The 24,218-nt window shown below is 40.1% G+C and overlaps 1 protein-coding gene across 3 annotated transcripts in view; it reads right to left on the bottom strand.

Annotated features, from left to right (window-relative positions):
• CIT (citron rho-interacting serine/threonine kinase) overlaps positions 1 to 24,218 on the bottom strand; it is a 181,704-nt gene that overhangs the window by 38,862 nt on the left and 118,624 nt on the right. For all 3 annotated transcript variants that reach the window (XM_003789925.1, XM_003789926.1, XM_023513311.1), the window contains 7 exons: positions 20,702 to 20,755; positions 14,002 to 14,199; positions 13,337 to 13,530; positions 10,413 to 10,548; positions 8,088 to 8,192; positions 2,413 to 2,553; positions 1,914 to 2,021 (listed from right to left, as the gene is read on the bottom strand). In XM_003789925.1, the coding sequence (XP_003789973.1) occupies positions 1,914 to 2,021; positions 2,413 to 2,553; positions 8,088 to 8,192; positions 10,413 to 10,548; positions 13,337 to 13,530; positions 14,002 to 14,199; positions 20,702 to 20,755 (936 nt within the window). The remainder of the gene's footprint in view (positions 1 to 1,913; positions 2,022 to 2,412; positions 2,554 to 8,087; positions 8,193 to 10,412; positions 10,549 to 13,336; positions 13,531 to 14,001; positions 14,200 to 20,701; positions 20,756 to 24,218) is intronic.

The raw sequence follows: 24,218 nt of genomic DNA, 5'->3' as shown, positions 1-24,218 counted from the left end.
TAAGTGTATTTAGTAAAAATGGCATGTGAAGGGGGAAAAGGGTGGGCTGGGTCGCAGCCCCTTCCAGTCGGCTGAAAAAAAAATAGGGGTGCGGAAGTTTTCACCAAGAGGATTAAAGATGCTTGAATTGCCACCACCTCTTCCTTTAGCATTCCCAACACAGGAGAGTCATTTCATGAGTCCATCCCACTCAAAAAATGGAATCAGGAGAGTATGGAGTATGGAGTCAGGAGAGATGGTTCAGAGGTCACTCTTGCCTTGGCATTTGTCTCATGATGCTTAGTTGCAAGACACAGAGATGAGTGTTTTTAAAAAGGAAGAATTTTTAAATGAATGCTAAAATGACATCAAAACAAGGAGCATACTAAGAAAAAATGCAAATGGAAACGTGTACTATACACGGGAGGGGGAGAAAAAAGGAAAACACAGAATAATGGAATGGGAAATGAAGATCCAAAAACAAAAACAAACAAACAAACAAAAAAAATGGAAATACCCTAACTACATCAAGTGATACAACCAGATAACAGTTCACTGCTAAAATAAAAAAACATTAAATATCATAAGCATAACAAACATATACAGTCACAGAGTATATAAGAAATTCCTTCCTGTGCAGCCACTGCTTCATAGGAGGCAGCATCTGAGGAGCCCCTACAGTGAAGATGGCACCGGGAATATGGAGACCGGTGGCCAACTTCGTTCCTCCACACCTTTCTCCCAGGCATTCTATGTCATCCAGGCCTTTCTTCTGAAATCACTGCTACTATGGTGTGCAACTGCCTTTGAAAGGAAAGTGCAGGGTCCTTAGGGACCTTTCTTGAACTGAGAACACTTGGCCAAAGCTAGTCTGAGGACTTCCATGGTTTGGGAAAGCATGTATTGATTATGAAGTGGAATCTTCCCACGTGTACCTACACATAACTGTGACCATGGTTGTGATTTGTTTGCTACAGCTCTTTTTTTTTTTTTTTGAGACAGAGTCTCACTATCTTGCCCTCTGTAGAGTGCTATGGTGTCATAGCTCACAGCAACCTCAAACTCCTGGGCTTAAGCAATTCTCTTGCCTCAGCCTCCCAAGTAGCTGGGACTACAGGCACCCAAAACAATACCCAGCTACTTTCTGTTGCAGTTGTCATTGTCGTTTGAACCCGCCACCCTTAGTGTATGTGGCTGACACCATAACCACTGTGCTACAGGTGCTGAGCCTGCTTGCTACAGTTTTAAAGAATGAGGCGGGTACTTGGCAGAGAGGAGAGCTATACAGTCAGGTACTTCGGCCAGGTCACGCCAACCCCTTGAGCTCCAGTCTCTTCAAAAGTCAATCAAAAGGACTAGACCAGATCATTTCTGAAGTCCTTTCTGGAGTACGATACAAGTGAATTTATGTGAATCAATTCCTCTTGAGTCTCACGCATGTGATCTGCTAATCCCTCTGAAACCCTGGGCACATGACCTGCTAAATCTTGCTAAGGTCCTGTATATGTGACTTGCTAATCCCTCTAGAGTTCCAAGCACGTGACCTGCTAATCCCTGTAGAGTCCTGTACACCTGACCTTTGAACCTGCTTGTAGTTCTGCACACGCGTAACTTAGGTATAAACCTTTCTCTCTACCAACTTCCTCCTTCCCAACCTGCCCCAGCCACCATGTGGGGTAAAAATAATTTCCTTAACACAGAAAGACACTATTATTTCAACAGCCACAAACACAAAATTAGACTTGATCAGTAATATCCTCTGATAAAGGCTATTCTGATTATCTCAAAACCTATTTTTCAACCCCAAATAAAACCCCCAAAAGGTACATCTTGTTTCTCTGATGTTCCTATGATTAAATATCACACTGGTGTCCAGTGAATGGTGAATGATGGCATGAAACTGACAACTCTCACTTTCAGACCCTTTGACTCACCTTTTTCTTTTTAGCAGGTTGATCCATTTTGGCTTGCAGAAAATCAATGAGTTTGGTTTGTTGAGAAATGGTGCCTTCCATTTTCACCTTTTCATGAGAATAAAGAACCTAAAATACAAGAAAACCATAATACCCTCAGGTCCAGGCAGAAGTATACTTTTAAAATTTGATATTTTAAGACAGAAAATGTAAAGTCATTAGGAAGCTAGCACATGAAAATTCGACACAAACAGCACTAAATGGATATGTATTTACTTAGTCCCAATTTTACAGCAAAGGGTAGATGGATAGATACATGAAAAAGTAAAAATAGCACAGCGTTAACTATAGAATCCAGGTGGTGGTCACTACAGAAACTTCTCATTTCTCTGAATGTTTACAAGTGTTCATAATAAAACACTGGGGAAAATACACACAGCATACAAATAAAGATACTTGCTGCCATCGTGCTCTGCCTCTGCAGGCAGATTTTAAGCAGATTCCCTTTGGGGATCCTCACCTGAATGTTTTCTAGCTGATACTCCAGATCGCTTCTTTCTGTCTTCAGCAGATCAGCTCGATCTAGAGCTTCTTGCAGTCCTTGTGTCAGACGGAAGATGTGATTCTTCTGCAGGTCCATCTGTTGCTGTAATTTGGCTTGCTAGTGGAGAGAAGGGCCAGAGAAAGGCTCAATACTACATTTGATTTGATATGATATGATCTCCCACTGTTCCTATTCTTAAATAGGACAAGTACCGAAATCTCTGAAGGCCAAAAGTCACAGGATACCCTCCACTGTAACAGCAGTTCAGGCTGCAGGGTCTGCCTCCCAATCAGAGTTCCAATTAAGGACATATTTGTGCTTAAGAGTGTGAGCCATTGGAGTTGACATCTAAGGCAGTCTGACTCAGTGCTATGACAACTAAGTTCCAATTTGTCCGTATTTTTTGTTGTCAAGATCTTGACTGCTATTATAAGAAATCACTCTGTGCAGACTGAGCAGAGTACACAAAGAGAAATCATATCACCCCTAACTTAATAAGCCCCCTACCATGGTGGAGGAAGGAAGAAGATCGCAGATACAGTGTGAATGCTGGTAAAACCCCCAAACAAATTCAATTTAGTATACTGGAAATAGTTTTGTGCTGCACAGCTCGCTCCAATTCTTACAATGAAAGCCAACCAGAAAACAGGACAGGCTATGAAGATGCTGGTTTTGTGTCTTTCTTTCATAAAATGTGCTCATTTCTAAAAAGCAGGAAAGAACAGACACCCTGATGTGTTGTAGTTTGATTTCATCCATCCCCCGGGGTAGTCTAACCACACTCTCTGAGGCCCAAATCATCTCGTCCCTGGTGGCCCAGACCCTCTGCACAGTTAGGAACAGAGAGCTACAGAAGAGCAGTAAACATCACCACAGGAGTTTCCAAATACTCAGCAGCAGCCCCAAAGCCCTCCACCCCAGCAGGCTGAGAGCCACTCATGCCCTTAGAATTCCCCGGCCCTGTCTGCCTCACTTTGCTTCTCTCCACTTCTGTTTCTCTTTCCATTTCTACTCTTTATCTGCCTTCCTCCTAAAAAGTAGCTGATTCTCTGAGGCATTGTGTTAAAGCAGAAAGGGATCTGGACGTTGGAATTTCATAGACCTCGGTTTAAATTCTGACTTTAACGCCTATCAGTGATAGAACCACAGGCAGTTCATATCACCTCTTGGAGCCTCGGTTTCTGCATCTGACAGTGGGTATAATACCTTGCTTTGCTGGATAAACATATTGAACAGAGTGCCTCGCATACAAAAGGTGCTTAATGAATGTTAGTCCTTGCCATCTCCTTTGTCCTTCTTTCTTTCCCCAGTCCAGTTCAGGTACTTTCCCCCTCATCCTCCCATCTGCCTTTCCCTACCAGGCCTCCCATAAAGCAAGCGAGACTAAAGGTCACTCGGCCCATGTACATAACCTGGAATTTCTGAATCAAACCATGGAGCCCCTAAAAATACAGGGGAAAAAATAAAGAAAACAGCTAAGATTCCTTCCCCCGCAATACAAGTGATTTCTTCTGCAAATTATTCTCTTTAGTTTCTTCCCACTATTTTAGGACAACATTAATTACTAGGCAGAAACCAGAGAAACAAGTGCTGGGGATAAGAATCTGTTCGGTGAGAGCCAGGCCTAAAATATTTTTCTAGAATAAAAGCTTCAACTATCCATTAGCTTTCCAAGAAATAGGCTGGTTATCTACCTCAATAAAAAGCAAGTAGGGTGGTAGGTGAGCTTTAGGAAAGCTTTCTCAAAACCATTCACCTGCTTCCCAGAGAGAAGCAAGTGGAGGCACAACCAGGGGTCAGCGTCAGACTGAAGGGAGGGCTTTAGCTTTGTGCTTAGACCTGTCCAACAATTTTATGAGGGTGACAGGAAACTGGGAGGAAGAACGAAAAAGCTGAATGACAGAATCAGAGTATGAAACAACCCCAGTGGGCTGGAAGAACAGATCGAAACCAACAACAAACAGTTTAATAGGGTAGTATTTTTCAAAACTTCAGTTGAATAAGTATAGAACATAAAGTTACAAAAAAAAAAAAAAAAACTAACTTGTGGAAGGGTAGGTGGTGATTTAGCTGGTCAATTGTTTCAGTGGTGTGACAAAATTACCCAAAGAGCCGGGGTAATTGGCAAAGGTTTACAGAGCCCAGTACAGAGGTAGAAACCTCCCAGTGTACTCAGTGCTATTCAGACCACCTGGATTTTGAGAAACTCTCTTTGGAAAAATAAATCAATCAGGAAAGAATATCCAAAGCATGAAGAGATTTGGAATGTTTCACTTAAGAAAGAGAAAGCAATATGGAGTGGGAGAGCTACCTGCATATCTAATCAACTGTCATAAAAATAATAAAAGTAGTTATCTCAGTATGAATTCATGTAAAATACTCAGAAAGGCACATGGGATATAGTAAATGCTAATGAAACATTAGTTATTTTGATTATTACTCAAGTAATTTGACTAGTAATCAATATTAATCTCTGATTTGGGGTTTTGGGGGTTTTTTTGAGAGTTTCATTTGTCGCACTCAGTAGAATGCCAAGCATGAAATTATAGTTCACAGCAACCTCAAACTCTTGGGCTCAAGCAATCCTCTTGCCTCAGCCTCTCAAGTAGTGCAACTACAGGCACCCACCACAATGCATGGCTAATTTTTAGAGGGTCTCAGAACTCTTGCTCAGGCTGGTCTCAAATTCCTGAGCTCAGGCAATCCACCTGCCTCTGCCTCCCAGAGTGATAGGATTATAGGCTAATCTCTGATTTTGGTTGGAGATACCAGACTAGAGTAGGGGGGTATTTGTTTGTTTATTTCTTTGTTTTAAGACAGTCTCACTCTATCACCCTGGGTTGAGTGCCATGGCACCATCATAGCTCACAGCAACCTCAAACTCTTGGGCTCAAGCAATCATCTTGCCTTAGCCTCTCAAGTAGTGAGAGGTGCCCACCAGAACACCCAGCTAATTTTTCTCACTTTACTCAGGCTGGTCTTGAACTCCTGAGTTCAAGCAATCCACCCATCTTGGCCTCCCAGATTATAGGCTAGGACTACAGGTGTGAGCCACCATGCTCAACCCATATGTTTTGATGTTAACAGAACCACTGGGTAGAAATTGTAGGTTTTATTTCAAATTAAGAAAGCAATTTCTGGCTCAGCACCTATAGCTCAGTGGCTAAGGTGCCAGCCACATACACCAGAGCTGGAGGGTTCAAACCCAGCCCAAGCCTGCCAAACAACAATGACAACTACAACCAAAGAATAGCCAGGCATTGTGGCGGGCACCTTTAGTCCCAGCTACTTGGGAGGCTAAGGTAAGAGAATCACTTAAGCCCAAGAGTTGGAGGTTGCTGTGAGCTGTGATGCCACAGCACTCTACCGAGGGCGACATAGTGAAATTCTGTCTCTAAAAAAAAAAAAAAGCACTTTGTAAGAATGAGGGTTCCTAAAAAATGGGTTGGGATGTCCAACCCACAGCGAAGGCTCAACAGGACCCTCCTATGAGATGTGTTAGGAAAAGGATTCTCCATCTTATATAGAAGATGAATCTGACCAGAATTAACAAAAACTTTCATCTCTGACATTACTTCCAATGGACTGATAGTGGCTGCAAACTGCCATGTCAAGAAAGCTTCTGAGGCCATTTTGGGCCCAAAAGGAAAGATTTGGAAGAAAGATCCATTAGTAAAGTTTGTCAAGGGCAGAGAGAAAAGGAACAGTGGCAGGAACTTGGATGACATAGAAATTCCTCCTAATTCTGCCCATTTAAAAGTCCCTGTACCTATGAAGGGGACACTTTGGTTGAGACGTGAGCACATGCTTATTGGGGAACACACCACATCCAAGGAACTTGACCACAACAAGGATCATCCTTCGTTTCAGAACTGTAGGTAAAATCTGCCTCACACTCAATGTCAGCCAGATGTCTGTGCTCAAAAATCTCTGAGGGACATACTGGGAAACCAGAAATGTTCTCATGTAGGTTAGAAGCGAGAATGAAGGGACTGAATCAGGATTCCAGCGTTCTATTCCTAGCGTTGTCACTGACTCACCATGTAACCTTGGACAAAGTATTGAGCTGTCAGGGCCAACTCGCCCTCTCAAAAGGGAAATAGGACAGGCAAGAGCATTGATTATTTCTGTTCTTTCCGCTTCCAGTATGTGCCTAAAGTGGGAACACTGCCTATTCATCCCTGATAAAAGACGGTAAGACCATAATTCTCTGATCACCAAGCAGATTTTAAATTTCTATGATAGTGTTCTTAGGGCTATTGGGTGAATTTCATGTGTGTGTATGATATATTTAGTACTAATTTTTTAATATTTTTACTAGGGCAAAATATACATAAAATTTACAATTTTAATTATTATTTTTTGAGATGGGGTTTCACTCTGTAGTCTGGGCTAGAGTGCAGTGGCATCAACATAATTCACTATAACCTCAAAGTCCTAGACTCAAGTAATCCTCCTCCCTCAATAGCCCAAGTACTGTGACAACAGGCATGTCCCACAACATCTGATTAACTTTTTTTAATCTGATGGGGTCTTGCTATGTTGCTCAGGCTGGTTTCAAACTCCTGGCCTCAAGCAACCCTCCCACCTTGGCCTCCCAAAGTGCTAGGATTATAGGCATGAGCCACCATACCTGGTCCATTTTAATCATTTTTAAGTGTATAGTTCAGCAGCATTAAGTACATTCATATTATTGTGCAACCATCATCACCACCCATCTCTAGAACGTTCCCAAATTCCCACCTGTATTTTCTCAAGTATCATTATATAAAATATTTCATACTCATTTGCAAAAATTTTATAATACTTTTCAAACTTAATAGGAGGGCAACATCATTTCTATCAGCAGAGCACCTCAGGAGCTGTAAGTATTGTATAACAAAGCCTCAATTAACCAGAACATAGAATTCTGGTTAAGTGAACTGACAGGCTCACTACAGGTAAAACAGAATCCTCCTTGGAATCCAACATTCATTAAATATCACTGTAAAGTACATTTGTCCTTGTAGGTCAATTCTAACGAACAAAGCAGAATCATTAGTGATTCACATGCAGGGCTGTGGCTGGGAGTGAAAGGAGTCATCAATTTAAATAGCAATTTTCTGAGTCTGTGAAAAGGTACCACAGTAACCTAAGGGATGGGTTTAGGAGATCAGTTAGAGCTTGTCATCTCATGTCTTGAAAGCAGGCCACATTTGTTTTAAATGAATTAACTATTTAAAAGTCTTCATGAAATCTGGTACTCAGCATAATCTGATCAAATCTCCATCCTGTGTAGGAAGCTAATTTGCACGGATGTCCTGTCAGAACAAAACTTAATATACTTAGGACGTTAACTCCAAAGAACAATTTAACTCAACATTCATTCATTTATGTATTTAATAAAGCTCTATTTGGCGCACACTATGTACTTTACACTCTATTAAGCACCAGATGGGAGGACACAAAAGACAGCAGACTCTCTGGCCTTCAAGACACATTGTTTTAATGTGTTAAATATCTTCAAGAAAGTGCTACGTGACCCCCCTACTCTTCCACGAAAACTCCAGTTTCAAAATTCAAATATCTAATTTGGGTCTGGGCACTTGAACATGACAAATTTTCACTTTCGAAATTCCACCGGCCCCCGGTCCCAGGTGTTTCACACTCACCTCTTCCAGAAGCCTTTGTTTGAGCTCCCGTTCAGTCTCCAGTTTCTGCTGCAAGCTTCGGGCATTCATTTCAAGCATGGCATGCTTCTTCTCCAGGTCATTGAGCTAGACATTTGGAAAATTTAGCCATGATGCTACATGTAGGAATGTTAGATGCTAACAACTTTTATAAACACCACAAATCTTCATATATGAAGAATAATCAAATTCTACAAGTTTTTTTTTTAAAAAGAACACACACAAAAGTCCATATCATTGGTAAATCTTCCATGGGTTATTATGTGAAGACAGCAATTACTTCTAAGGACAGGTCATAAATATAGCTATAACAAGTTCTAAGACAACAGCTGCTCTTTCTCTGACATCGCTTTGGATAAATCTAATTAATTAATCACATGCTGCATGCTTACTACCTACACAGCATTACAGCCTTCAAGATGAAAGGATAGCTAAGCCCTCTCAAAGATCTTACACCAAGTCAGAAAGACCGATAACTAGACATGTACGCAAATAATGACCGCTTTGTCAGATGGTTAAGTTTGATGAGAGGTGTGGAAAGGAGAAATTCATCTTGGTTAAGAAAAGATCAAGAAAAAGTGCTACTAGAATGTCTGCAGCTTTAAAGGATAGGAAGAACTCCTATTAAATATCTTAAGAACAGTAAATTTTTTTAAAAAGTTTAACATAAATTTTAAGTTAAACATAAAGGATTCAATTACCTCTAAACAACACATTTATTTTCTTCAAGCTTTACAAAAATATGGTAACCCATTTCAGGGAACCCAGAAGTGTTCCTGAGTGGAAAGTGTTAGCCTTGAATCCAATAATTCTGTTTCTATAAATATCTGGTAAGAAAATAATCACAGATGCCCATAAAGATTCATGTTCATCCTAGTGTTATTTATATGGCAAAAAACTGGAAGAAGCCCAAATTTCTAATACAAGTAGAATGATTAAATTAGGTACACTTCCATGCAATTGATTTTTTTTTAGCATTACATGTTCAAAAAATATTCAATAATTTCAGGAAAAGCCTCCAATTATATGTTTTTTATAAGAAAACAAAAAGATGTAAGGCTGTATATATAGACAGAACTTAAATTTATAAAAATGTATGCGTGTGTGTGCACGTGCATTCACATAAACACAAGCAAAGAGACTGCAAATAAATTCACCAATATAACAACAGTAATGGGTTACTAGTCATTTTTTCCCTTACTTTTCAGTGGTTTCTCTATTTTCTTTTTCCTTTTTTTTAATAAGATGGGGGTCTCACTAAGTTGCCCACACTGGAATGCAGTGGATATTTACAGGTGCAATCCCACTACTGGCCAGCATGGGGTTTTAATCTGCTCTATTTCCGACCTGGGCTGGCTGACACCTCCTGAGGCAACCCAGTAGGCCCCTGTTCCCAGGAAATCCCCATACTGATGCCAAACTTAGTGCAGACCACACTACAGCCCAGAACTCAAGCAATGGTCCCCCTCAGCCTCCCTAGAAGCTTGGACTACAGGCGCATGCCCATGCACCTGGCTAGGTTTTCCAGCCTAAAGTGGGAACACTGCTTATTCATATACAATATGAATATACAATGCCCTGAATAATTACTTTTAAAATTGTGAAATAACATAGTTATAAAACATAAAATTAGATTATTACTTTGTGTGTGTGAAAAAGAATGTGTATACATGAGTCTGTGTGTGTGCGTACATAAAATTTCTCTGACCTTCACTTCTGTTATCTGTAACATTCAAGCATCTATTACATATCTCTTCTAAAATCTCCAAAACACTGGTATATCTCTTCATAAATATAATATGCAGTGGTACATGGCTGGAACCCCATGTTATCTCCAGCGTGAAATACTGAGGAATCGACTATGTCTCAGACCTTATCATGTCCCTGAACCTGGAATACGGAAATGCTGAGCTGCCTAATTTTGCAGCAGTGGAATGAGGATTCATCATTGCCATCAAGTACGTTCCAAGGTTACTCAACATGAAACCCATAAAGCCTTCTTGAAAGAAGCCAGGAAATAAAGAGTTGCGCACCCAGATCAAAATTTAGACTTCAGAGCCCCAAACAGGTAGATGTTAAAAAGTCACTGTCCAACCATGATAACCCAATACCCTCCACACCCACCCAAGCTATTGCCCAACAATGGTGTCTCACAGTGAAGCATAATCATGTGACATTTACACAGTGGGTACACAGATACTTATAAAACGTGTTTACCACGGACTGCATTTGAATTAGTATCAAGCACACTTTTAAAACCAAGGAAATGAAGTGATTTCCTAAAAGGGATACAGAATGGGTGCTGACCTTATCAGAGAGGCTCTCAGCTTTCAGCTTCTGTTCTTTGAGAGCCTGCTGCAGGGCGAGAATCTCAGCCTTGTGTTCCTTCACCGCCAGTTCCACCACCTGCCGAGACTCGGTGATCCGCTGATCGGCTCTTGCCCTGCCACAAAAACACAGGCCTGCTCTCAGATGTCCCACCACCACCCACCTGGGAAAAGGAAGCCTGTCCCTAATCTTAACTAAACAGGTTACTGGTCAGATAGATGTCCAACCTTGATTCCTAGTTGCAAATTATGTCTTACTGAGCAAAGATTTAACTCACATTAAACCTTAGTTAAAAAGAAAACCCTTTAAAAGGTAACGTTCTTCACTTAGAAAGGCTAAAAGTGAAAAGGCATTTCCAAATGCAACTGGGCTGAATAAGGACGTGTCAAGACTATCACGCCCTCCACAGAAGCAGAAATGGAACATGGCCCCACTGAAGGGCCACAGTATGCAGATGACCACGGGAACCCCGTTAGGGCAAACATTTCCTCTCCTTAAATTATATGCAAGGAGATGAATGTTTGGGTGCTCAGTAGGAAACTGAACCTTGAATCTGAAGAGTATATTCATAAATAACACTAAATGGAAAAGCCAGAAGCAAACTGGGAAAATTACTTCCCATCCTGCATTTAGATATTGTTTCCTAATTCCACAGGGTGGTTTATACAATCTCTTCCACTGGCAAAACTCTCCTTCCCTACTCTGCAAACTCAAATCACATCCAGGCTTCAAAGATAAACTCAGATGCTGTGTCCTCCATAGAACCTTTCTACTTCTCCTCTCAGATGTAACTTCTCCTTGTTTCATATTCAAAGCCCACCTCACGCTCTATTTTAGGTGATAAATACTTGACTGCATGCTTTATCTCCTTTGGTAGACTCTCACCCTCTTGAGGACAAGGGTTAAGTATTATATTTTACTCATTTCACTATCCCACATAATAACAAACAAGGGTAGGGGGATGGGAAAAGAAAGCCAAAATCTTTCATAATTGCCCTAAAAGCAGACATGAAATGAAAGTCAACTAATGTTACTCTTCCTAAGTACAATTAATAATTATACCTTCTATGTCTGGTTGTGTACTTTTTGATACTGAGCCAGGTCCTACCCCTAAAATTATCTCTGAAAGGCCCTAGAAACAGGACAGGAGCTGGACTTGATGGTGGGAGGGAACGGGTCTGTGTGAGAACAGCCAGAGCTTATAAAGAGGCTAGGGGAGAGGGCAGGCGCCCAAAGGTTTGAAGGGAAGCAGCAACAGGAGTCTTAAAACATCAGCCTTTCCCTCAGCAAATAGCCAGGGTGGGAAGATGCCCAAAAAGACCATTTCCCTTGAAACTGAAGGGTTCTCATCTTCTGCCTCCGGTCTTTTCTAGCTCAAATGAACTTGGCGTAGATAACCCGCCCGACAGATTTAATTGAATCTGCTGTGGCCAAGCAAATGTGATAGATACCAAAATAGGTGTGATATAGCCTAATTAAGTGATAAATATTTCTACATTTAGTTTATCTTGCCAAAGGAGTTCAGAGATCATAGGAGGCTCTTTCAGAGAAAGGTGACATAAGCAAGGACATGAAGGATGGACAGAATTCCATCATACAGACAGGAAGTCAAGGGGCTAATTTTAGCCCACACAGTGCCTTTGTACAGACTAAGAAGAGGTGCCCATTCTCCAAGACCATTTTTTTCCATCTGCAAACTGTCACAACACACCAATTTATTTTATTTATTTATTTATTTATTTATTTTGGAGACAGAGTCTCAAGCTGTCACCCTGGGTAGAGAGCTGTGGCGTCACAGCTCACAGCAACCTCAAACTCTTGGGCTTAAGCAATTCTCTTGCCTCAGCCTCCCAAGTAGCTGGGACTACAGGTGACCACCACAACACCCGGCTATTTTTTATTGTTGCAGTTGTCATTGTTGTTTTAGCTGGCCCGGGCTGGGTTTGAATCCTCCAGCCTTGGTGTATGTGGCCAGTGCCCTAACCACTGTGACCGAGGTACGGGCACCGCCACAACATACCAATTTTGTTAGAAGCAAACATCTTCCTGCCATGAGCTATAAAACTGTAATAATAATTCTTTGAATCAATAACCAACAATGACGTCTGACGTTCTCCATCTGAATAGCACTCCCCAGAGCTATGAGGCTCACCATCTGCAATATCGTGGCCGGGGCAAGAAGGAAATTCTGTACTAGGGGAACTGTGGAACAAAAGTGGGAAAGCAACAGGAGGCTACTGCCTTAACTTACTACCATTTCCTACCAAGAAACAAACAAATCAAAAAAACTCTACTAAACTATTCCTGTAAAGCAGTGGTTCTCAAGTAAGGGCAATTCCTCCCCTACCAAGGGATATTGCAGACAATGTCTGGAGACAGTTTTGGTTGTCACAACTTGGGAATGGGATTGCTACTGGAATCTAGTGGGTAGAGACTAGGGATACTGCTCAGTATCCTACAATACACAGTGCAGGCCCCAATGATAAAGAACTGCTCAGCCCAAAGTGTCAACAGTGCCAAGGCTGAGAAACTCTGTTGCTGAAGGAAGTCATATGACCAGGATTAAAATAATGATGGTCTTGCTACACAGTCACACTAAGAAAACTGAAGGAGTGTTTGGCAAAAAAAAAAAAAAAACCACTGAGATATCTGCCCCAACTCCCAGGCCTCTTGCATGGAGTCAACAGACACCAGTCACTGCCACAAAATCCAACTCACACTATCCATATTTACAAATAAAATGACTATCCCAGCCTGGTTTGCCCAAGAGCCTCCTGGTTTTAGCACTGAAAGTCTTGTGTCCCAGGATACTTCATGGTCTCAGCAGGCCACCCGGTTCACAGTTCAGGCAAGATCCTGCTGCAGTCACCTGTCACTGGCTTTCCATAAACAGAAGGGCCCACCTGCTCTGTTTCTCAGTGTCCAGCATCCTCTGTAACTCTCGAACCCGACACTCGAACTGGGACTTCTCATCACCGAGGACGCTCCTCCAAGCTTCCCATTGCCGTTCTTTTTCCAGCAGTTCATCATTCAAGGCCTCCAAGTCCATGACCTGTTCTTCCAGCATTGTACAAGTGGTCTTCAGAGCCTCCATGGTCTGCAAATCAATACCACTGAGTTGTGCCTTGTATTAAGCAAGCATTTCCTGAAGGATACTTTTGTCCAGTCAATTTCAGAAACGTACAAGTTTCTATTACAGTTTGTAATATGGTTTAGCTTTTTTCTTCTACAGCCTGAGAGGACCAGGTGAGAATAGAAGAGGGGACATTTCTGCCACCACATAAGAGGTCAAATCAAAGCAAGGCCAGGGGGAGGCGACCAAGCTTAAAAATCAAGCAGCTCACACTGGTCTCTGAAAGCATTTGATTTTACTGTTTAATTTTTTTAAGTCAAAATTTATTAGAACTGCACACTTTAAAAAGCCACTTTTAAAACCTCCAAGCCTTGGAAATAAGACATGATTATAAAAAGGGCCTGTTTGCTGGATGAGGAACCCTTGGGAGGAGGCACAAGACTTTCCTCCTAAAGTCCTTCTCAAGGACCTCATGACCTTGTTTACCCTCCTTACTTGCTTCTGGCTGGTGAGCTGCATCTCCCTCTCTGTGATCTCACGGCGAAGGTGGTCTACTTCACTCCGCAGTTGTACTATCTCATCGTTGGCTCCAGACGCTTCATCAAGTTGTTTGGACAGGTAGAAGTTTTGGTTGTTGAGTTCAGCATTGTCCTCAGTCAGTTGGTTTAGCTGCTCCTCCAGGTCTGTGATCACCTAAAAGAGGAAAGGAAGCTGGTTACACACCAAGAAAATTCAGTATAAATGAACAATTGCTTCTAGCGCTACTGATTTTTGAACCTACATGACATTAGCGATCAGCATAAGCTCACATGCTCACCTTGAGAGCCAAATCTAAGCTTCCATGCTCACTCACTCAGCCCTCACATTCACAAGTGGTGGTAGGAAAAGGCTCAGTCTCACCCTACTCAGGATACCTTTGGGAAACATATCCAAAAGCAAATTAATGAAAAGTGACTTCTATATGGAAGGGGCAACTTTGAATGAGAGTGAGTTAATGGACCATAAGATATTGTAAAAAATGCAAATTAAAGGAAGAGGAAGAATAGTCTGGTATCACAGGCATCTACTTAAGCTAAAAATGCCCACGACACCATCTATCTAAGACATTGCCATTGGTGATGGCCATAGTTTCAGAAAGCAAAATGAAGTACTTCTCAAGAAAGACTGACAGGGAAGGACACTAAGAGTTATTTTAATAATATCTCAGGCACTAAATTTAATTTCATGCAACAAAGGAAAAAAACTTAAGGGAAGCTCAGAATAATCCTAAAATATAATACTGTACAATAGCATCACTTTAATGGATTTTACTATACAGTTAGCTATCAGAAAATGGAAAGCCATATGAATTGCCATTTTATTGAGAGAGATTTAATCTGGTTTTCCTAAATTATTTCCCTGCTCAATGGCAAGATGACTTCAATTTCAGAGCATTTAGCTTTCCCAGTCTCTTTGTTGAGATTTAGTATTAGTGCTTGCAGAGAGCTCTTATATATAATATTTAAGGGCAATTTTCTAATAATAGTTGGACTAAGGCTCAGAAGCAGTAAATTAAATTTTACATAACAAAAAGAAAAAAATTAAAAAGAAATGCCTTGAAGCCTATGGTTATTAACTGTTTCCAATTTTCAGACCTCAAGTAGAATTAGTTTATGAAATGTTGCCATTGTTTTCATGACTAATTCCCTATTTTAAGCCCCTTTGATTATCAATTTTAAAAAAATCTTCCCAAGCACACAGAATTAAGAGCATCAATTAAGTACACATTTGCTCAATGTGGCTTAGGAAATCCAACTTTTCATTTTGTTAACTGAGCTGATAATCTTTTAATGTGATGGTCTAGTGGTCTAGTAATTTCTTCTTTTTTTTTTCTTTTTTGAGACAGAGTCTCATTTTGTTGCCCCTGGTAGAGTGCCATAGCATCACAGCTCACAACCACCTCAGACTCTTAGGCTCAAGCGATTCTCTTGCCTCAGCCTCCTGAGTAGCTGGGACTACAGGCACCTGCCACAACACCCAGCTATTTTTAGAGGCAGGGTCTCGCCCTGCTCAGGCCGGTCTTGAACCTGTGAGCGCAGGCAATCCACCCTCCTGGACCTCCCAGAATAATTTCCTCTTTAATGTCAAAAGCTACAATAATTCCTACTGTACTGGTCTGATGTATGCTGTCGACTATAAGACAGGGAATAAAAGTTATCTGGTCAGATGCTTACCTAAGACATCTTCTTTACTGGGGGAAAAATAAGGAGAAACTGTACCTTTGTCATTTCTAGCTGGCGGTTATGCCTTGTAGGTTCCCTGTATCAGCTTTCCTATGACATGGTTAAATCTTCTAAACAAAAAATAAATCAACAATGCTCACTAGTTCCACTGGTCTTTCCTATCTGTAGTAAACCCATTCCTTAAGATACTTTTCATCCTAGAATATAAATGTCTCCATTTAACTACTGTGCTTCCTCCTATATTCTTCACAGAGAAAAAAGAGACTGAAGTAAACTGGCCTGAAGACAGGCTATAAAATGGATTCTGGAACTGTAAATAAGCCACCTTGAACTCTACTGGGTTGGTTTCTTTATGTATGACAGAAAACAAATACTATATTTACTTTGTTTTAATTTCTTTAAATTTTCTTGCATATTATTTGGCCTTAATAGAACACGTAAAATAGAAGGAATAAAAAGTAAAAGCATTATAATGCTTCATTTTTAAAGCCTCTTGGGACATAAACAGGATCTAGAAAACCTATTCGCATGAGAATATACAGTATATACACTGCCAAAATAATTTACTGTACCCACTTTCTTTGATTTATGGGGGGGGGAGAATGCAACTTATTATAAACCCACTTCTGCTCCTCTTCTTTCTTATTTTTCCCCAAATTAGATTACAAAGTGCTAAAGAAGAAACACTTGAAGAAAGTCAATGAGGTGTCAAGGTCATTACCTCACTTCAACTGAGATGGGCCAACTGAACTAAGGGTCTTTCTATTTCCCACTTGTTATCCAGTTTTCAAGGGGTCTCAGCTCTCTGGTTTCCATCTCTACTTTGTGATTGCTAGTTCTATTATTTGGTCATCATCTCTATTTTGCCCACTTGACAAGAGAAGGATTATGTGTTTGTGTGAAGCACTCATGCCAGGATTTAAAGCATTAAAACTGATTTGGAGATTTTATACATATATTCCTTTGGCCCAAGCCATAACATGTTTAGCTTATGGCCCTATTTCACGTTGCTGGAGTTATGATATTAAGCATTAGACACACACTCATATAGATATTAAGTTGACTTGGGTCAGTTAATGGTTTTTAAAGATCTATAATAATGGGCAATCTTCATGCTTTCCTTTGAAGTAGACATCATTTTATACCCATTTTAGAGATGGGGAAATTGTGGCAAAAGACATGCTAAGTAACTTGCCCAACTTCGCTGCTAAGAAAAGCCAAAACTTGGACCCAACACCAAAACTCAAGAATCTACACTCTTTACCTCCTATACTGCGCTGCCCTCCCCCACCAAATAGGGATAGAAATGTTTATTCAAATTTTCTTTCCAATCCTTGAAAACTAAAACAATTAAGATATATTGACCATTCAGAAAAACCCTTTTTGATTTTGAACCAGGTAATATACAAGGAAAATTTCTATACCTACTTTCTGGCAATGGGTATATTCTCTTTCTATCAAGGGCAAATGATCTATTTAACTATGAGCCTGTTAACCTTTAACCCCAAAGATAGAGTGCAAAAAAAAAAAAACTCTGAAAGGCTAATTCCATCTTAGCAGTCAAGAAAGATGGGGGAAATAGTGTCATAATGCAGGGGCCAGTAGAGTCTTCTTCTATGCTGCTTTTGCAGATAAGAGGGCCTAGATGCAATTCTGGAAACAGAGGATATTAAAAAAAAAAAAAAAAAAATCTGTTCTCAGTGTCAAAAAGAAAAAGAACTCTGTTTGGGTTATTGGATGCTTTTCAAGGGTATCCATGCAAACCGTGTAGTTCCAAGAAGTAGACACTAACCTCTCGCATCTAACTAGGAAACCAGTAGAGGAAAGTCACCAAACGTCCAATGACACATTAGGGGTGAAGAAACCAGTCAGATAGTGAGCATCAGGCTAAAAAGACACAGGACTGAGTCCTATTTTAATGCCTAGTTCTTTTCTTTTCTGAAGGCAGCTATTTGCATATTATTTATTTTTAATCTTATAGCTGACAGATTGATTCATAATTAAAACTGTGTCATATGTTTGCCCACCAACTCCCCTCTCAAACAGACTTAGGTAGGGTTTTAGGTGCCAGATTGAATCAAATCCTGTTTTTAAATGTCTTCAAACTAAAGAAATGGTCTGAGCTTGAAAATCTTGCTATTCATGAAGTTTTGGGAAGCTATTAACTGGGAGCTCCTATCAACTGAGTTACCGGGAGAGTTCCTAGCAGTGACGAAGAAGACATTTCCCAGCAGAAACCATCTTGGACGGCACCAAAAATACCACATTTTTCTGCAGTGTCTTTAAATCAGCCTTGAACTTGCAAAAGTATACTTGAGACCTCGTGGTGTGTCCAAATGCTACTCTAAAACAGTGTTTTTCAAACTTTTTAAAGTTAATAGGGCCATTTTCCAAACAAAAGATTATATTATAAACCCCATAGAATAAAATAATAACAGTATCCAATGTTGTCTGGCACTTTCTATGGACCAGGCCCTGTGTGAGCCTTTGGCACACATCCTCTCATTTAATTCTCTCAGGCATTCTATGAGAGAGGTATTACCAAATTCTATGACTCACTGTTTCCTAAGTTTTACTGCTTCTGAAATTTGAAGTGTATGGTGTATTGGAACTAAGCAGCTATTTTTCGTTCCTCACCCAGCCCCCAAAGAGCAGCTATTAATTATGCACCATCCACTTAAAGGTGTATGAACTGACAATGTACGATGCTAGAGGAGGTTCAGGAGGATAATATCATATAGATTACTAAGAGACCAATTGATAGTCTGAGCTCAGTCTACATGACTCCGGAGCCCCTGGCTTGGACCACACTAAGGTACCCAGCTGCTCTGGCTGAAATGAAGGCAGGGGTCACCCCTGGGGTTCCCATATACACATTTGCAAAGACCCCCTGAGGGTTTCTCCACGGAAGCTGGTGAAAAGTAAGTTAAGCAAGAATTAGCAGTCACTGTTCCAGAAAATGCAAATTTGGAGAATATAAAAGTTATATAAGAATGTAACCAAATTCATTCTACATATTGGCAGAGTCCATTAAAACTAAACTCCCAATTTTAAAAATATGAGGCAGAATGGATTGGATACAAAGGAATACAAGAAATTTTGGGAGGTGACAGATAAAATAAAAATTTTATTTTTATCCCTCAAAAATAAAATTTGGATAACTGTATTATTCAAAATAATCATAAAATCCATTATTTTGATTGTCTTGCTGGCTTCACAGGTATATACATTTAAAACTTATCAGGTTATAGTACACTAATTATACCCCCATCTTAGGGTAGAACAGTACCAGAATATAATCCACCAACTCCTCAAGGAAGAGAAGAGAAAGGGAAGAAATCAACAGACATTTCAAGGCAGGCCCATTCCGATCCAACCATCACATTAGGAAACACAGACCAAAAATCAGTCTGCCAGATCCCTACCAGAGGCACATCTCACGACCTAGCAATTCCAGGCTCCCCCCAGAAATAAGCGCTTCTGGCCACCAAAGGACTTGCATAGGAATGTTTCCTGACAGCTTTGTTCATCATGGAAACAATCCACATGTCCCCCAACAAGGAGAGTGGACAAACAAATGACACCACATGGTAATGAAAAAGAAGAAACTATTGACAGATGTGACAATATGGAGGGACCTGATAGACAATTTAAGGGGGGGAAGCTATGCCCCAAAAAGTACATCCTTTATGATTCCTCTTATATGAAGTTCAAGAACAGGCAAAACTAATCTATGGTGTCAAAGGTCAGCACAGGGGTTACCCATTAGACAAAGGATTCTGACCAGAAAAGGATAGGAGGGGACCTTCTGGTGGCTGAAAATGTTCTGCATCTTGATTTTATCGTGGTTACACAGCTGTCTACACATGTAAAAATGCCATTGACCCATACACTTAAGATTACTACCCTTTATACCTAAATTAAGATTAAAAAATACTGTTAGGAAATACTAAAAATACTCATTTTATAGTGGCTAAAGAGGAAATAAAGAGATCAGAAAATAAAAGATGTACAATAGCACCTCCAGGGTTGACCACCTCCCTACGCTGTCCACCTCCTTAAGTTGATCTAATTTTCAGGAACCGGACATGCACCACATGTACATGTATCAGTACAGTAGGCCTAATTCCTTATGTTGACTACCTTCCTATGTTGACCTGTTTGTTATAGTCCCTTGGGTGGTCTACTATATGTGTTTAAGGAAGTGCTTCTGAAATTCACAGATGCAAATAATACAAACAAGGACAAGATCATTGAAGACTAAGAAAGCAAAGACCAAAGAAAAAAGATGAAACATGAATAAGGATAACATCCCCATCTTCTGAAAGGGGCCTATTTCAGTACTTCGTTATCATCAAAAATAGACTTTGAGTTCCCAATGACACTCCTCTATTATATAACCTATGAATGATGCTTATCTGCTCGTAGAATTTACTTCTCTCCATATAAATAACATCTCCCAAAAAGTCCTACATTTTTAAACTTGCATGTTAGGAAGCCAGATTCTGCCTGTTAGGAAGTTAAAATTTCTAGGTTCCCCAGAAGAACTAGTTTGTCCTTCCTCTCTATAGAAGCAGCAGATTGGAGAAGCATCACAGATACAACGGTCCCGAGCATTTGGACAGTCACTAGCCCCAGCTGCCCACAGAACCGTCCACACTGGGGGAAAGTGGGGAGCTCCCTTGGGATTTTCGCTGTAGCTACTGAAACCTATTAGCGGTTCACCGTGAGAATTATTTTGACCATTCCAACTATCTTCCTCCCCTGAATACAAAGGATGGTTTTAATTTTTTAAAACTGGACGAACTCCCCTAACCTGGCTCAAAACTCCAAATAAGCTTGATCTCATTCTCTGCTTCAACCTGCAAGTTGGTATCAAGTATTGGTCACCAATATTATAAAGAGAGATTCCCCTTCCCTTCTCTGTTTTAGTTCCATGTTATTGTAATCAATTTTGGTTAATGAATACTCACAGTACAGCTGTTACGAAGGGCATCAAATTTGCGCTGGATTTCATCTCTATGTGCCTAAAAGGTAAGAAGTTGATTATAAATTTTTCATAGGACAGAGTACAATTCTACATGCTATGGGTCGAATATAGAGAAGAGCAATTTGCCTGGGAAGCCACAAATACTGTTGTGACAGCGCCAGCATCTGCTTTCCAAAGAACTAATTAATCAAGTCACCCCCAACATTAGAAATAAACTACATACACACATACAGAAATAAGGAATACACAATGCTCTCTTGAAAACAATTACCTATTTACACCACACATGCACACCTGTACAGATGTTTTCAACATTCACATTAACTGCCTAGGAACTACTGAAAGAAAAAGGGAGAAAAGCAATAAAGGATGGTTTTACTCTTCTTCATTTGTCTTACTCTCCATTCTAAAAAAATAACTTTCCCTCATCCTTCCGAATGACTTCTTTGCAGCCTACTTCCTGAGAAACACAAACACACACACACAGGACAAAAGTCAGGACAAAGGAGGAACTTTCTGTGTGTTTGTGTTGTTTTTTAATCAAAAGCTACTGAATTTAGAAAGCCCTACATTGCCCTTGAAGTAAATATATAGGCTTTTTCTGAGGAAAAGCTGCCTTAAAACAGCAGCATTCATCTAGATGACAAGGATTTTTTTGAGTGCATACTACATGCCTGACACTATATAAGGATACAGGCATCCACGGCCTATGTCCTACATCCTCATTCTGGTGAGAGAAGGTAAGAAATAAGTGAGTGCATGATTACAGACAGACACAAATGCTATAAGGAAGCAAGCAGGAACCGGTGAAAAGGAATAAAGGGGAGGTAAATAAGAGCTTACTTAGATGGGATGATCAAGGAGGGTTTCTCTGAGGAGGTAACATTTAAGCTAAAGCCTATAGGATGCTGAGGAGTTGGTCATGCAGAAGGACCAGTATTTGCAAAGAGGCAGGAAAGGATTTGGTACATTTGATGAGTAAAAAAGAAAGAACAAACCTGGAGGCATCACGTTACCAGACTTCAAACTATACTACAAGGCTATAATAACCAAAACAGCATAACATAGAGACATAGATCAATGGAACAGAACAGAGAACTCAGATATAAAACCATCTACCTATAACCACCTGACCATCAACAAAGCAGACAACAATGTATAATAGGGGGGGAAAGTCCCATTCAATAAATGGTGCTGAGAAAATTGGATAGGCACATGCAGCTGAACGAAACAGAACTCCTACCTCTCGCCACTCATGAAAATTAATTCAAGATGGATAAAAGACCTAAATCTAAGGCATAAAACTATAAGAATTCTAGAGGAAAATGTAGGAAAAATTCTTCTAGATACTGACCTAGGCAAAGAATTTATGACTCAGACCCCAATGGCAATCATGGCAACAATAAAATTTAATAAAAGGGATTTGATTAAACTGAAAATCTTCTGCACAGGTAAGGAAACAATCAACAGAAGCCGTCTATGGCCATAATACCCTGACCACCTGATTTCATCTGATCTCAGAAGCTAAGCAGGGTTGTGCCTGGTTAGTACTTGGATGGGAAACAGAGCAAAAAGACAACCTACAGAATGAGTGAAAATATCTGTAAGAGACACATCCAATAAAGAGCCAATCTCCAGAACTTACAAAGAACTCAAGCAAATCAGCAAGAAAAAAACATTTAAATGACTCTATTAAAACGTGGGCAAAAGAGGCCAAGTGCAGTAGTAGTTCACTCCTGTAATGCTAGTTCTCTCGGGGTCCAAGGTGAGAGGATTGCTTGAGCTTAGGGGTTCAAAACCAGCCTGAGCAAGAGCAAGACCCCTGCCTCTATTAAAAACAGAAAAATTAGCAGGATATTGTGGCAAGTGCCTATACTCCCATATACTCGGGAGACTAGGGCAGAAGAATCGCTTGAACCCAGGAGTTTGAGGGTGCTATGAGCTAAGCTGACGTTTCAAAAAAAGGAAAAGAAAAGAAAAAAAGGTAGGCAAAAGACATGAACAAAAGCGTCTCAAAAGTAGATAGATAAATAGCCAATAAACAGACAAAAAAATACTCTGTATCACTAATCATTAGGAAAATGCAAATTAATACCACAACAATATCACCTTACCCCAGTTAGAATAGCTCTTTGTAAAAAAAGCCCAAAAATAATAGATGGTGTAGATGCAGAGTGAAAGGAATGTTCATGCACTGTTTCGGGGACTGTAAATTAGTACAACCCTTATAGAAAAACGGTATGGAGATTCCTCAAAGAACTAATGGTAGACCTACCATTTAATCCAGCAATCCTACTATTGGGTATTTACCCCATGGAAAAGAAAAACGTTTCATCAAAAAGACACCTGCCCTCAAAAGTTTACTGTAGCACAATTCACAACTGTAAAAATATGGAATAATCAACAGAAGTACCCATCAATTCATGAGTGGATTAATGAAATGTGGTACATAATTAGAGTTCCCAAGGGAGTACAGGGATAAGGGGTGGTGCCTGTGGCTCAGTGAGGAGGGTGCCGGCCCCATATACTGAAGGTGGCAGGTTCAAACCTGGCCCCGGACAAACTGCAACAACAACAACAACAAAAGAAATAATGGTCACAAATTTTCAAAAGTTGATGAAAGCCATAAACCCAAAGATGTAAACATCTCAATAAACCCCAAGCAAAAAAACATGAAGAAAATTAACGTAAAGCACATCATAACCCAACTGCTTAAAACCAAAAATTAAAATAAAATCTTAAAACCAGTCAGAGGAAAAGACACATTACTTTAAGGAAAACAAAGATAAGAAAGACGACAAGTTTCTTTTCTCCCAAGAGTGTGTGGAGTATAGAAGAGAAGCTAGAAAACAATGCAGCAATACCTTTAAAGTCCTGAAAGGGGCGGGGACCTACCAACCTAGAATTCTACACCCAGCAAAAATATCTTTCAAAGATGAAGGTAAAATAAAAACTTCTTTCCAAATACAAAAGCAGAAGGAATTTGTCACCAACAGATCTGCACTTAAAAAAATGTTAGAAGAAGTCCTCCAGGCAGAAGGAAAATGCCAACCAAAAATTTGTATCTACACAAAAGAATGAAAAGCACTGGAAAAATGGTAAAACAAAACAAAAAGAGTTGCATAGACAGACTCACAGCCAGATTCATAACTAAAAACTTACTGTTTAGAACCAACTTCCTATATGGACTAATTTAATAGATCTTTTTTTTCCCCCTAAAACTCAATCTGCTTTTTATCCTGCAACAATGAGAGATTTATTCATGTGATAGGGTAAGAATACTAATTACCCAAAGTAGAAGTGTGGCTATCTGCATTACTGTTGAAATCTCATCCATTGACAAGGAGCAGCCTGGCCTCAAGGACTGCCCAACCCCCTCTAGTGCAAGGACAAAAGGCAAGGATTCTTCCTAGAATAAGGTCCCTTTGTTAATCAACCCTAAGTCAGGGGTCAGAGAATCTTTTCTTTTTTCTTTCTTTCTTTTTTTTTTTTTTTTTTTT

The sequence above is a fragment of the Otolemur garnettii genome, unplaced genomic scaffold (assembly GCF_000181295.1).
Source record: "Otolemur garnettii isolate 467f Iridium unplaced genomic scaffold, OtoGar3 scaffold00038, whole genome shotgun sequence".
In the NCBI taxonomy this organism is placed as follows: Eukaryota; Metazoa; Chordata; class Mammalia; order Primates; family Galagidae; genus Otolemur; species Otolemur garnettii.
The sequence above is the reverse complement of the archived record's forward strand: the minus strand, read 5'-3'. Positions and strand labels throughout refer to the sequence as shown.